This window comes from Nasonia vitripennis (assembly GCF_009193385.2).
Source record: "Nasonia vitripennis strain AsymCx chromosome 1 unlocalized genomic scaffold, Nvit_psr_1.1 chr1_random0009, whole genome shotgun sequence".
Lineage (NCBI taxonomy): Eukaryota > Metazoa > Arthropoda > Insecta > Hymenoptera > Pteromalidae > Nasonia > Nasonia vitripennis.
Genome location: NW_022279596.1, coordinates 1480001 through 1490247, shown reverse-complemented (window position 1 = coordinate 1490247; position 10247 = coordinate 1480001). Strand labels below are relative to the sequence as shown.

Below are 10247 nucleotides of genomic sequence, written 5' to 3'. Positions count from 1 at the left end.
TATCCTGTAAATCGTAAAAATCATCCAAATAGATTGAGTCATTACATTAAATATGAACATACAATAAATTTAAAAGGTATTGAGTTACCGGTATCATTGAAAAAGATACCGATTTTTGAAAAGCAGAATACTACAATTTCAATAAATGTTTTCGGCTTAGAAAACAAAAACATTGTACCACTCTATTTAACATCATGCAAAAAGAAGCACCACATAAATCTTCTTTTACTAACGAGAGAACATGATGAGCCTGTACCAGAATCACATTATATATATGTAAAACATCTTTCACGTTTAGTTAGCAATGTATAAACAAAAATGGAAAAAAACTTTTTGTATGTGATAGATGTTTGAATTATTTTTTCAAAGAAGATAATTTAATGAGACATGAAGAACATTGTAAAAAAATTAATAATTGTAGAATTAGACTTCCTAGTGAAAATAATAATGCAATAATGTTTAAAAATCATCGTTATAGCGAAAAGTTACCTTTTATAATATATGCAGACTGTGAGTGTTTGCTTAAACCAATAAGACAAGATGTAAAAACTAATACTAGACCAGTACAAAACCATGAAATTTATAGTCTTGGATACTATCTTAAATGTAGCTACAATGACTCATTATCAAAATATAAATTTTATAGAGGTCCTGATGTCTCAAGATGGTTTGCTGAACAGTTAAAAGTCAATGAAGAACAAATAAGTACTTTATATAAAAATCCTGTACCCATCTCAGTTTTATCAGAAGTCGAAATAACAGATTATTATAGTTCAAAAACGTGTCATATTTGCAAAAAAAAAATTGAATGATGATGACAAAGTACGTGATCACTGTCATCTTACTGGAAAATACCGAGGACCAGCACATAATAGCTGTAATCTAAATTATCAAGATTCAAAAATAGTACCAGTGGTGTTTCATAATTTAAGTGGATATGATGCACACTTTATTATATCTGATGTATCAAATCATTTTCCAGGACAGATTGATCTTCTTCCTCTGACAAAGGAAAAATATATATCATTCACTAAACATGTGGAAAATAGTAAAATCAAATTTAGATTTTTAGATTCGTTTCGATTTATGCCTTCATCATTAGAAAAATTAGCATCATATCTACAGGATTACAAAATTGTTAATAAAGAGTTTAATGATCTCAGCAGAGAACAAGTTGAGCTCTTAACGAGAAAAGGTGTTTTACCCTATGAATATATAAGTTCATGGGATAAGTTAGAGGAGTGTGAATTGCCAGAAAAAGAAAACTTTTTCAGTGTACTTAATGATTCACATATATCTGATCATGATTATAAACATGCACAAAATGTGTGGAATACATTTAATTTGCAAACACTTGGTGATTATTCTGATCTCTATATGAAAACTGATACAATTGAAACTCTTAACAGATATTGACATGGTACTGTTTGTGGAGCGAGAGATCAGAGGTGGTTTAAGTCAATGCTCAAATCGTTATGCAGCAGCCAACCATAAATACATGTGTGAAAATTATAATAAGGATGAGAAAAATCAGTATTTGATTTATTTAGATGCAAATAATTTATATGGACATAGCCTTTCACAATATCTCCCCTATGATGAATTTGAATGGCTTGAAAATTATGAAAATTTTGATTTGTTTTCCATTGCAACAGATGCTTCTCATGGTTATATTTTTGAGGTTGATTTGGATTATCCTAGCGAACTACATAACGCTCATAATGATTTACCATTCTGTCCTGAACATGCAAAACCTCCAGGTTCTAAGCAAGAAAAACTTTTAGCTACCCTACATCCTAAAAGAAATTACGTTATTCACTATGTAGCTCTAAAACAGGCTCTCTCGAATGGGTTGCAACTTCGCAAAATTCATAGAGTTCTAAAATTCAAACAATCACCATGGCTCAAGTCATACATAGATTTAAATAGCAGTCTGCGAGCATTAGCAAAAAATGAATTTGAAAAGAATTTTTTCAAGTTAATGAACAATGCAGTATTTGGTAAAACGATGGAAAATGTTAGAAAACGTGTTTTAGTCAAGCTCATGAGTAAATATGATGGAAGATATGGTGTTGAAGCTCAAATTTCAAAGCCAAATTTTCATAGCAGTGCAATATTTAATGAAAATTTAGTTGCTATACAAATGAATAAGACTGATATATGTATAGATAAACCAATTTATGTTGGTCTTACAGTTCTAGATCTCTCCAAGACGCACATGTATGATTTTCATTATAATTATATGCAAAAAGTATACAAAAATAACTTGAAATTACTTTATACAGATACTGATAGTCTAATATATGCTATTCAATGCAATGATTTTTATGAAGATATGAAAAGAAATATCCACATGTTCGATACATCAGATTATCCTGCAGATAATATATTTAACATGCCGCGCGTTAATAAGAAAATTGTTGGACTCATGAAGGATGAGTGTAATGGTAAGATTCTCACTGAATTTGTTGGATTAAGAAGCAAAATGTATAGTACGCGTGTCAATAATCAAGATAGTATGAAAAAAATTAAGGGTATTAAGGCTTCAGTTGTAAAGAAAACCATTGAATTTAACGACTACTTGGACTGTTTAAAAAATTCTTGCATTCAGAGTCGAGAGCAGTATGCTATAAGATCAAAACTTCATAACGTCGAGACCATTAAACAGAGAAAGATCGCTCTCAGTCCTTATGACGATAAAAGATTCCTTCAAGAGAACAGTACTGACACACTTGCCTGGGGTCATTACAACATACTGCAAAATGGGTAAGTTCAAATTATTACTACATGTATTTTACACATGAAATTCAATTTAGAAATGTTTGATTCTAGTAAAAAGAAGTGTGTACGATTTGAGGAAGAGCCAACCATTCACTTGATGTACACGTGGAAATTTGCACATCATGAAGCTCGATGTGGGAAGTGGGAGGAGGCAGCACGTGATCGAGAACGATTTAGGAGAAGAATTGCACAAACAAATGAAATTATAATGCCAGTGCTTGTAAAAAAATTAAAGGAAATGTAAAAAATAAACGAACAATATATTTTTAAATAATTATAATTTATTTGTGTGTTTTTTCTACATATCATTCTTATTAATCCAACTGTTGTGAGTATTGTCAAAACCTAACCATTTTACATAAACTCTATTACCACTTTTTTTCAAAACTTTCTCAATCAAATAGACATCTGGATATTTCGTCTTGAGAAGTTCTTCCTTGTAGAATCCTCCGGCTATTGGCTTGTCTTGATAATCCTTGAGATGATAAGTGTAGGGCTCTGTAGGTGAAACTCGCGTTATTGTAAAGACTTCAGTTGACCAATTGGGCGTATAGCCTTTATCAAAAACCTCCTTGTTTCTGCTTACGCGTACTTTATCTCCAACTTTAAATTTAGCTCCTTTAAACAGATTAATGTTTGGCTTTCTAATTCAATCAAGTATATGATTAACTTTGTCTCGATTCACTTCTGCAGGTTTCATTCCTATTGTTCGATGTCGACTATTATTATACTGTAAAGTTAAATTTTGTAAAATGTCTAACCATTTGTAGGTACCACGTAGGCTAAATAACTTCCACATCTTGCCTTTCAGAGTGCGATTGAAACGCTCACAAATTGATGCTTTAAGATTACTATAAGTAGAATAAAGATGAATTTTATAACTTTTCATTAGTTTATCAAAATCTTTATTGTAAAATTCTTTTCCACGATCTGTTTGCAAATTCTTAGGTACTCTTTTTTGCACTAGTATTGATTTCATAGCTTGAGCTACACATTTTCCAGTTTTTTGTTTTACCGGAACAGTCCAAGCATACTTTGAAAATACGTCAATGACAGTGAGCAGGTACTTGAAACCTTTGTTTTGCTTAGCATATGGAATCATTTCAACAAGATCTGCTTGCCAAGTTTCGTCAATATCTTTAACGAGAAAAGAACGACGTGGATAATTACGCCTGGCAGGTTTATGAAGTTCCTCCACTACTCCTACTTTCATGCTGATTTATAAGTTTATTTACTTTAGAATCCAAAAATCGTAATTTATCTTGCAAATCTGATAGCGTATTATTAATAATAGCCAATTCAGACTCAATTTTCGTAACTTTATTATTTAACACACTCTTAGTAGTCTGGGAATCTTCGACAATTTTGTCAGCTCTTTGTTTTATCAACTTTTTCACAGACTCTAGATTTACAGCATCATATTGCTCTATAGCATTAGCTACATTACACAGTTTTCGATTCTCTAAATCAAAATCTCCATTACTAGTCAGCTTGAATCCTAGTCCTGGCGGTCCACGAGCTGCTTCTGCGTGGACCAATCGACGTCCAAACACATCGATGCTCATTTTCATACTGAATTATTATTACACAATTATTCCAGCTTCACGAAGCTCCTCAATGATTGATTGTATTTCATTAATATGATTGTTATTGCCAGCGGATGTTTCAGCTAAAAGTAATCTTAAACGATCGACAAGCTCGTTTGGATCATCCCAATAAATGTAATCAGTAGGAGTGTTTGCACGAGCAATCTTATATGACGTAAGTCCCCGTCCGCTTTTACCAATCTTGAGAATTTTACTTACAAAATCAGTATATTTCTTACTCATATTTTCACGAATATCTTCCTCTGCATTATAGTATTTTCTGTGTGCATTTGTATCTTTTAAAATTTTAGCATAATTTTTCTTGTCATTATCAGTGATTAAAGTATTATCGGGATGTTTCTTAAACAATAACTCAACTAGACCTGAAGTTTTTTCATACTCTTTATCACCTATGACTATTTTATTTCCAAAACTTATAGAGCTATTTCCAATCATGAGAGAACCATTCCGCATTTTTCGCACCCCATATACTGTATCCAAGGTCTGTACTTGTCCATTACGCAACAATTGTACGTTTTTATCAACACTATCATCAGTTTTTTCATCATCCAAATCATCAGCTTTAGTGATGGTTTCTTCATGATCTGAAATATCTGAATAGTCTACAGCTGATTCAAAAGCTGATTCACCGATATTATCGTCACCATTATCACTGTCACCAACATCGTCATCATCATCACCACCATTGTCATCGTCTTCGTCTTTTTTGTTAATCCACTCCAATTTTCTCTTCTTCCTTTTTTCTTTTTTAACTGATGCTGCTGCTGCTGGAGATGAATTTCTTTCACTTACATTGATGAGCTTTTCTAGAGGTTTCACGATTGGCTTGAACGAATCATTTAAATTCTTCTCTACTTTTAATTTGTGTAATTTTAATAAATCATACTTTCTTTTCACAGCGTTTCGAGCTTTCTCAACTTCACGTAGGACTGCAGTTTGTTGATTAAAATCAGACATCTTGATAGTTTAGAGTCTTACTATTGAATGATAAATTTCTCCCGTATTCTATATATTTATTACAAACTGATCAAAACCTTTTCTATAGCGACCATCATTAATATGACGATCTTTGTCTATGACAAGAAAACTATGATTGCCATCATTCCAGCACATTGAACAAATATCTTTGAAACGTTGATATGTCATATCTGTATTAACGTGATCGTTGTACACATGTTTCAAATTCATATCATCTTGACGAAAAATTACCAACAAATTGACATTATCTCGCACTAAATGTTTCGGTACTTGTGCATACGACTGACACAAATAAAAACAATCTACACTTTTGTGTCTACCCATGCAGTAAAAAGCTTTGACATTATCCTGCTTTTCACAAGCAATATCATCAAAGACAAAAATTGAATTTGGTTGAGCTTCATCAGGTGATATGACAAGATCATGTTCACCGAAGGGTAAATACTTGATTCCCTCTAAAGGCTCGACAAGTTGCTCCAAAAATTTATATTTTGGTTGATTTAGAGATTTCGAGTATACGTAAATATTTTCAAATGTCAGACCATTAGGATGAATGATTAGAGATAAGAGAGCGTTCGTTTTGCCGCAATTGGATGGACCGCAAAATACTGCTCTTATACTGCTGGGTAATAATTTTCCATGAAGTTCCCAGCAAAGTAGGGGGCTTTCTTCCAGCACTTATTCCACTTTTTGCTGGTCTTAGTGCAGTCGGCTCACTTGCAGGAGGAGCTGCAGGAATCGCCAAAGCAATAAATAAGGCAAACACTGCAAAGAAGCAAATGGAAGAGCAAAAAAGACATAATGAAAAAATGGAAATGCTGACACTCGGTAAGGGACTGTTTTTAAAACCTCATCACAAAGGCTTCGGTATCTTTCTCAAACAAAACACAAAAAAGAAGCAATGTGGAAAAAAAAAACTTCGATGAAATAAGATTGCCAAAACGTGCACTCACCGACTATGATCTACTCAAGTACGTAAAATTAATGAAAATAACAAATTTTCGTAGAGTTTTTATGCGAAATGCCCTACCTACAAATGGTTGTCGAGCTAAAGAATCAGCAATCATAAATCTGGATGATGCGAGCGGATCTGGCACGCATTGGGTAGCTTATCGAAAAAATGGTAACGAAGTTATTTACTTTGATAGTTTCGGTGATTTACAACCACCTCGAGATCTTATGAACTACTGGAAAGTATCTCAAGTCAAGTACAATTATCAGAGGTATCAGGAATTCTCAACTTTCATCTGTGGCCATCTCTGCCTCAAATTTCTCTGCAATCAGCTCAATCGAAAGGAGCAGTTCTGTCTATATAAAAAGAAATCTACACGAGTCATTTGAATTAGTCTACTCAAGATGGTTGTTGAGTCGATGACTCTTAGCCTTTCTGGCACCTCGTCAAACCTCGAGACGCACTATTTTCCACCCATAGAGCTGGATCCAGATAAACAGTATAGTGTTGGACTTGTTGAGCTGCTAACTTTCAATTCCATACCAAACGTCGATGTAAAATTCAATAAGTTTTACGTTGGACAAGAAATAATTGAACTTCCTACAGGCAGTTATGAGATTGAGGATATTGAACGAACTCTGCAAGGCATCCTCGATACGCGAGGTATAAAAGTTAGTATCAAGCCAAATAATAATACATTGCGTAGTATTATTGAATGCAGTCATGAAATCGATTTTCGTCCAAGTGACTCGATTGCTCGTCTACTTGGATTTACTCCAAGAGTCTTGAAACCCTATATAAGTCATGACTCTGATTTACCAGTAGCTATTCTCAAAGTGAACGCTCTACGAGTCGAGTGTAATATTACGACGGGAGCATACATAAATCAACAAAAAGTTCATACAATACATGAATTTTTCCCAGCAGTCCCACCTGGTTACAAAATCATTGAAGTTCCTAGACAGATAATATACTTACCGATATCTGTGAAAGTGATCGATCATTTACAACTACGTCTAGTAGATCAAGATGGTGAATTGATTAATCTTCGAGGTGAAATTATTACAATTCGTTTGCATCTGAAAAGCACCTGAAATGGGTATTGTATTTAATGCTGACAGAAGCTATATTAACAACTCAGTATGTCATCAGACAGTCAGTCCACAACGAGTGATCAAACGATTAACACGTCAGAACAGTCAATTTCTACAAAGTCTCGGTCTCACAGTAAAGCGTGGTGGTGGAGGAAAAATAGAACAAGTGAGAAAAATACTGAAAAAATAACTTGTACGTTTATCTACTGCTGTCAAGATGGAGGCAATTCTTAACGTACAATCTCCAGTCGTCTTTGACGAATCTGTCTCACATTATGAGATTCATGCACATCAACCCTACACCTCACATACATTCAACAATAGTGATGAAATTCGAATAGCTATTCAGCATCAAGATTTGTGTGTTTTACCATCTAAAAGTTCTCTACACATTTGTGGCAAGATTACTAAACAATATGGTACTGCTGTACAACATACTCTTTTTGTGAACAATGCTATCAGTCATCTCTTTGAAGAAATTCGATATGAGATGAATGCCATAGAGATTGATCGATGTAAAAACGTTGCTGCAACAACCTTGATGAAAGGCTACACTTCTTTCTCACCTAGTCAACTAAAGTATCTTGAAAATTCTGGTTGGACACCTATTACTGACGTGGGAAATATAGCTGATAATAATGGAAACTTTGATGTGACAGTTCCCCTATCAATGATCTTTGGTTTCGCCGAGGATTATCGAAAAATCGTTGTAAACGTTAAGCATGAACTCATTCTCACAAGATCGAGAAATGATTTGAACGCTGTTTTACAAGAGGCTACAATGGTTGATGCAAGACCTACATACGAAGACTTTAAAATCGAAATCACTCGTATAGAGTGGCTTATGCCCTACCTCGTACTGTCAGACCGACGAAAAATACAACTATTTAATTACATTCAAAAAGATATACCGATTGCTATGAGTTTTCGTTCATGGGAATTGTATGAGTATCCAGTACTTCCAACAACCACACAACATGTATGGACAGTCAAAACATCGAATCAACTGGAAAAGCCTTTGTAAAAAATTGTAATAGATCCTCTTTTGAGTAAAGAAGAATTTATCCAACATGCACCACTCATAGTCATAGATTGTTCAAAACAAAACGAGTCTCTTAAACAAGCAGCTGTCGATGTACGCCTTGAATTTGATTGTAAGAATAATATGCCTGCAAATACAACTGCGTATTGTCTAATTTTACACGATCGCATTGTTAAGTAAAATCCTATAAGTGGTGATGTTAAGAAACTCGTATAATACTATATAAAGCTTGCATGAACAATTAATTAGTCAGTATTGTTATAAACCATCAGTGAAGATAGATCTAAAAAATGAATCGAAATAGCATTTCGTACACTCCTCTCAAGGAGGACAAAAGCGCAAAAAGAGTGCAAGATGATAAACAATGTAATACGTATCGCGGAGAACCTTGCTCTACTCCTACTAATAAAAGCGGGCAGTGGAAAAATACTTTTGAGAAATATTCCACTAACACAAAGTCCATGCCAGAACATCAAGGCTACAAGAGGTACTGAGATTTACAAATAACTATCTCTATTGTACTAAACAATTTTTTATAAATAAACTAAAAAATAAAACGTATATTACTCTTGTTTTTATTTATCAATCCTCACCTTTATTCCTCCACAATCACTATCATGCGTGAGGCCCATCGGCGGGCTGCGAGCGCCAGCGTCCACGTGGGCTGCGAGGATAAAACAGAGGGGGTCCACGCGGGCTGCGAGGGTAAATCAGAGGGTAAAACAGAGGGGCCCACGCGAGGGTAAAACAGAGGGGGTAAAACAGAGGGTAAAACAGTTTTGCAGATTCCTGTTACCATCGGCCGGTATTCGGTGGCGCAGGAGTCGCATGGCGCAGTAACAGTGTTGCCCCTACTACTCTCCTCGCTCTCGCTCGCCTTTCTCCGATTTGCCGACTAAATTATTCTTAATCTCTCTGCGCTCGGGGTAGGTGGATTTAAACATTTCCATTTTAGAGAGATCGCTTGCATTCGCTCGCCTTCCTTCGATTTGCCGACTAAATTATTATCGAACTATTGGGAGCTTTGCTTCTCTCTCTCTCTCTCTCTCCCTCTCTCTCTCTCTCTCTCTCTCTCTCTCTCTCTCTCGCATTCCTCCAATTTATCGACGTATTAATAAAATACTCGTATAAGGAGTCTTGGAGCCTATGGTAGATTTATTTAGAAGTTTTTGTTTTAGAGCTTTAATATTCGCTCTCACTCGCCTTCCTTCGATTTGCCGACTAAATTATTATCGAACTATTGGGAGCTTTGCTTCTCTCTCTCTCTCTCTCCCTCTATCTCTCTCTCTCTCTCTCTCTCTCTCTCTCTCTCTCTCTCTCTCTCTCGCATTCCTCCAGTTTATTGACGTATTAAAAAAAAAAATAATCGTATAAGGAGTCTCGGAGTGTAGGGTAGCTAGATTTCGAAGTTTTTGTTTTAGAGGTTTTCCTCTCTCTCTCTCTCTCTCTCTCTCTCTCTCTCTCTCTCTCTCTCTCTCTCTCTCTCTCTCTCTCTCTCTCTCTCTCTCTCGCATTCCTCCAATTTATCGACGTATTAATAAAATACTCGTATAAGGAGTCTCGGAGCCTATGGTAGCTTTATTTAGGAGTTTTTGTTTTAGAGCTTTAATATTCGCTCTCGCTCGCCTTCCTCCGATTTGCCGACTAAATTATTATTGAACTATTTGGAGCTTTGCTTCTCTCTCTCTCTCTCTTTCTCTCTCTCTCTCTCTCTCTCTCTCTCTCTCTCTCTCTCTCTCTCTCTCTCTTTCTCGCATTCCTCCAGTTTATCGACGTATTAAAAAAAAATACTC

General features: G+C 35.0%; 2 protein-coding genes across 3 annotated transcripts; one reads left to right on the top strand and one right to left on the bottom strand.

Annotated features, from left to right (window-relative positions):
• The first annotated feature begins 324 nt into the window (after nucleotides 1–324).
• Nucleotides 325–3033, top strand: LOC116417894. 2 transcript variants are annotated; one of them, XM_031933016.2, is made up of 2 exons: nucleotides 325–2766; nucleotides 2817–2950. In XM_031933016.2, exons 1-2 carry the CDS (start codon nucleotides 1418–1420, stop codon nucleotides 2824–2826), a joined length of 1359 nt encoding a protein of 452 aa, XP_031788876.1. In that variant the 5' UTR covers nucleotides 325–1417; the 3' UTR covers nucleotides 2827–2950. The 2 variants fall into 2 exon arrangements, with proteins under 2 accessions (XP_031788876.1, XP_031788873.1); XM_031933013.1 differs by having other exon boundaries at nucleotides 419–2766; nucleotides 2833–3033.
• Nucleotides 3034–3079: 46 nt separating this feature from the next.
• Nucleotides 3080–4346, bottom strand: LOC116418331. Its single transcript, XM_031933409.1, has 3 exons — nucleotides 4087–4346; nucleotides 3816–3995; nucleotides 3080–3425 (listed from the first exon to the last, which is right to left on the bottom strand). Exons 1-3 carry the CDS (start codon nucleotides 4344–4346, stop codon nucleotides 3080–3082), a joined length of 786 nt encoding a protein of 261 aa, XP_031789269.1.
• Nucleotides 4347–10247: the final 5901 nt, after the last annotated feature.

Coding starts and splice junctions, on each gene's coding strand:
- LOC116418331 (XM_031933409.1), bottom strand. CDS start 4,346: ATGAGCATCGATGTGTTTGGACGTCGATTGGTCCACGCAGAAGCAGCT. Junction 3,996..4,086: donor AATAAAGTTACGAAAATTGA/GTCTGAATTGGC, acceptor CTTATAAATCAG/CATGAAAGTAGGAGTAGTGG. Junction 3,426..3,815: donor GTCATTGACGTATTTTCAAA/GTATGCTTGGAC, acceptor TGATTGAATTAG/AAAGCCAAACATTAATCTGT.
- LOC116417894 (XM_031933013.1), top strand. CDS start 1,418: ATGGTACTGTTTGTGGAGCGAGAGATCAGAGGTGGTTTAAGTCAATGC. Junction 2,767..2,832: donor TACAACATACTGCAAAATGG/GTAAGTTCAAAT, acceptor GTTTGATTCTAG/TAAAAAGAAGTGTGTACGAT.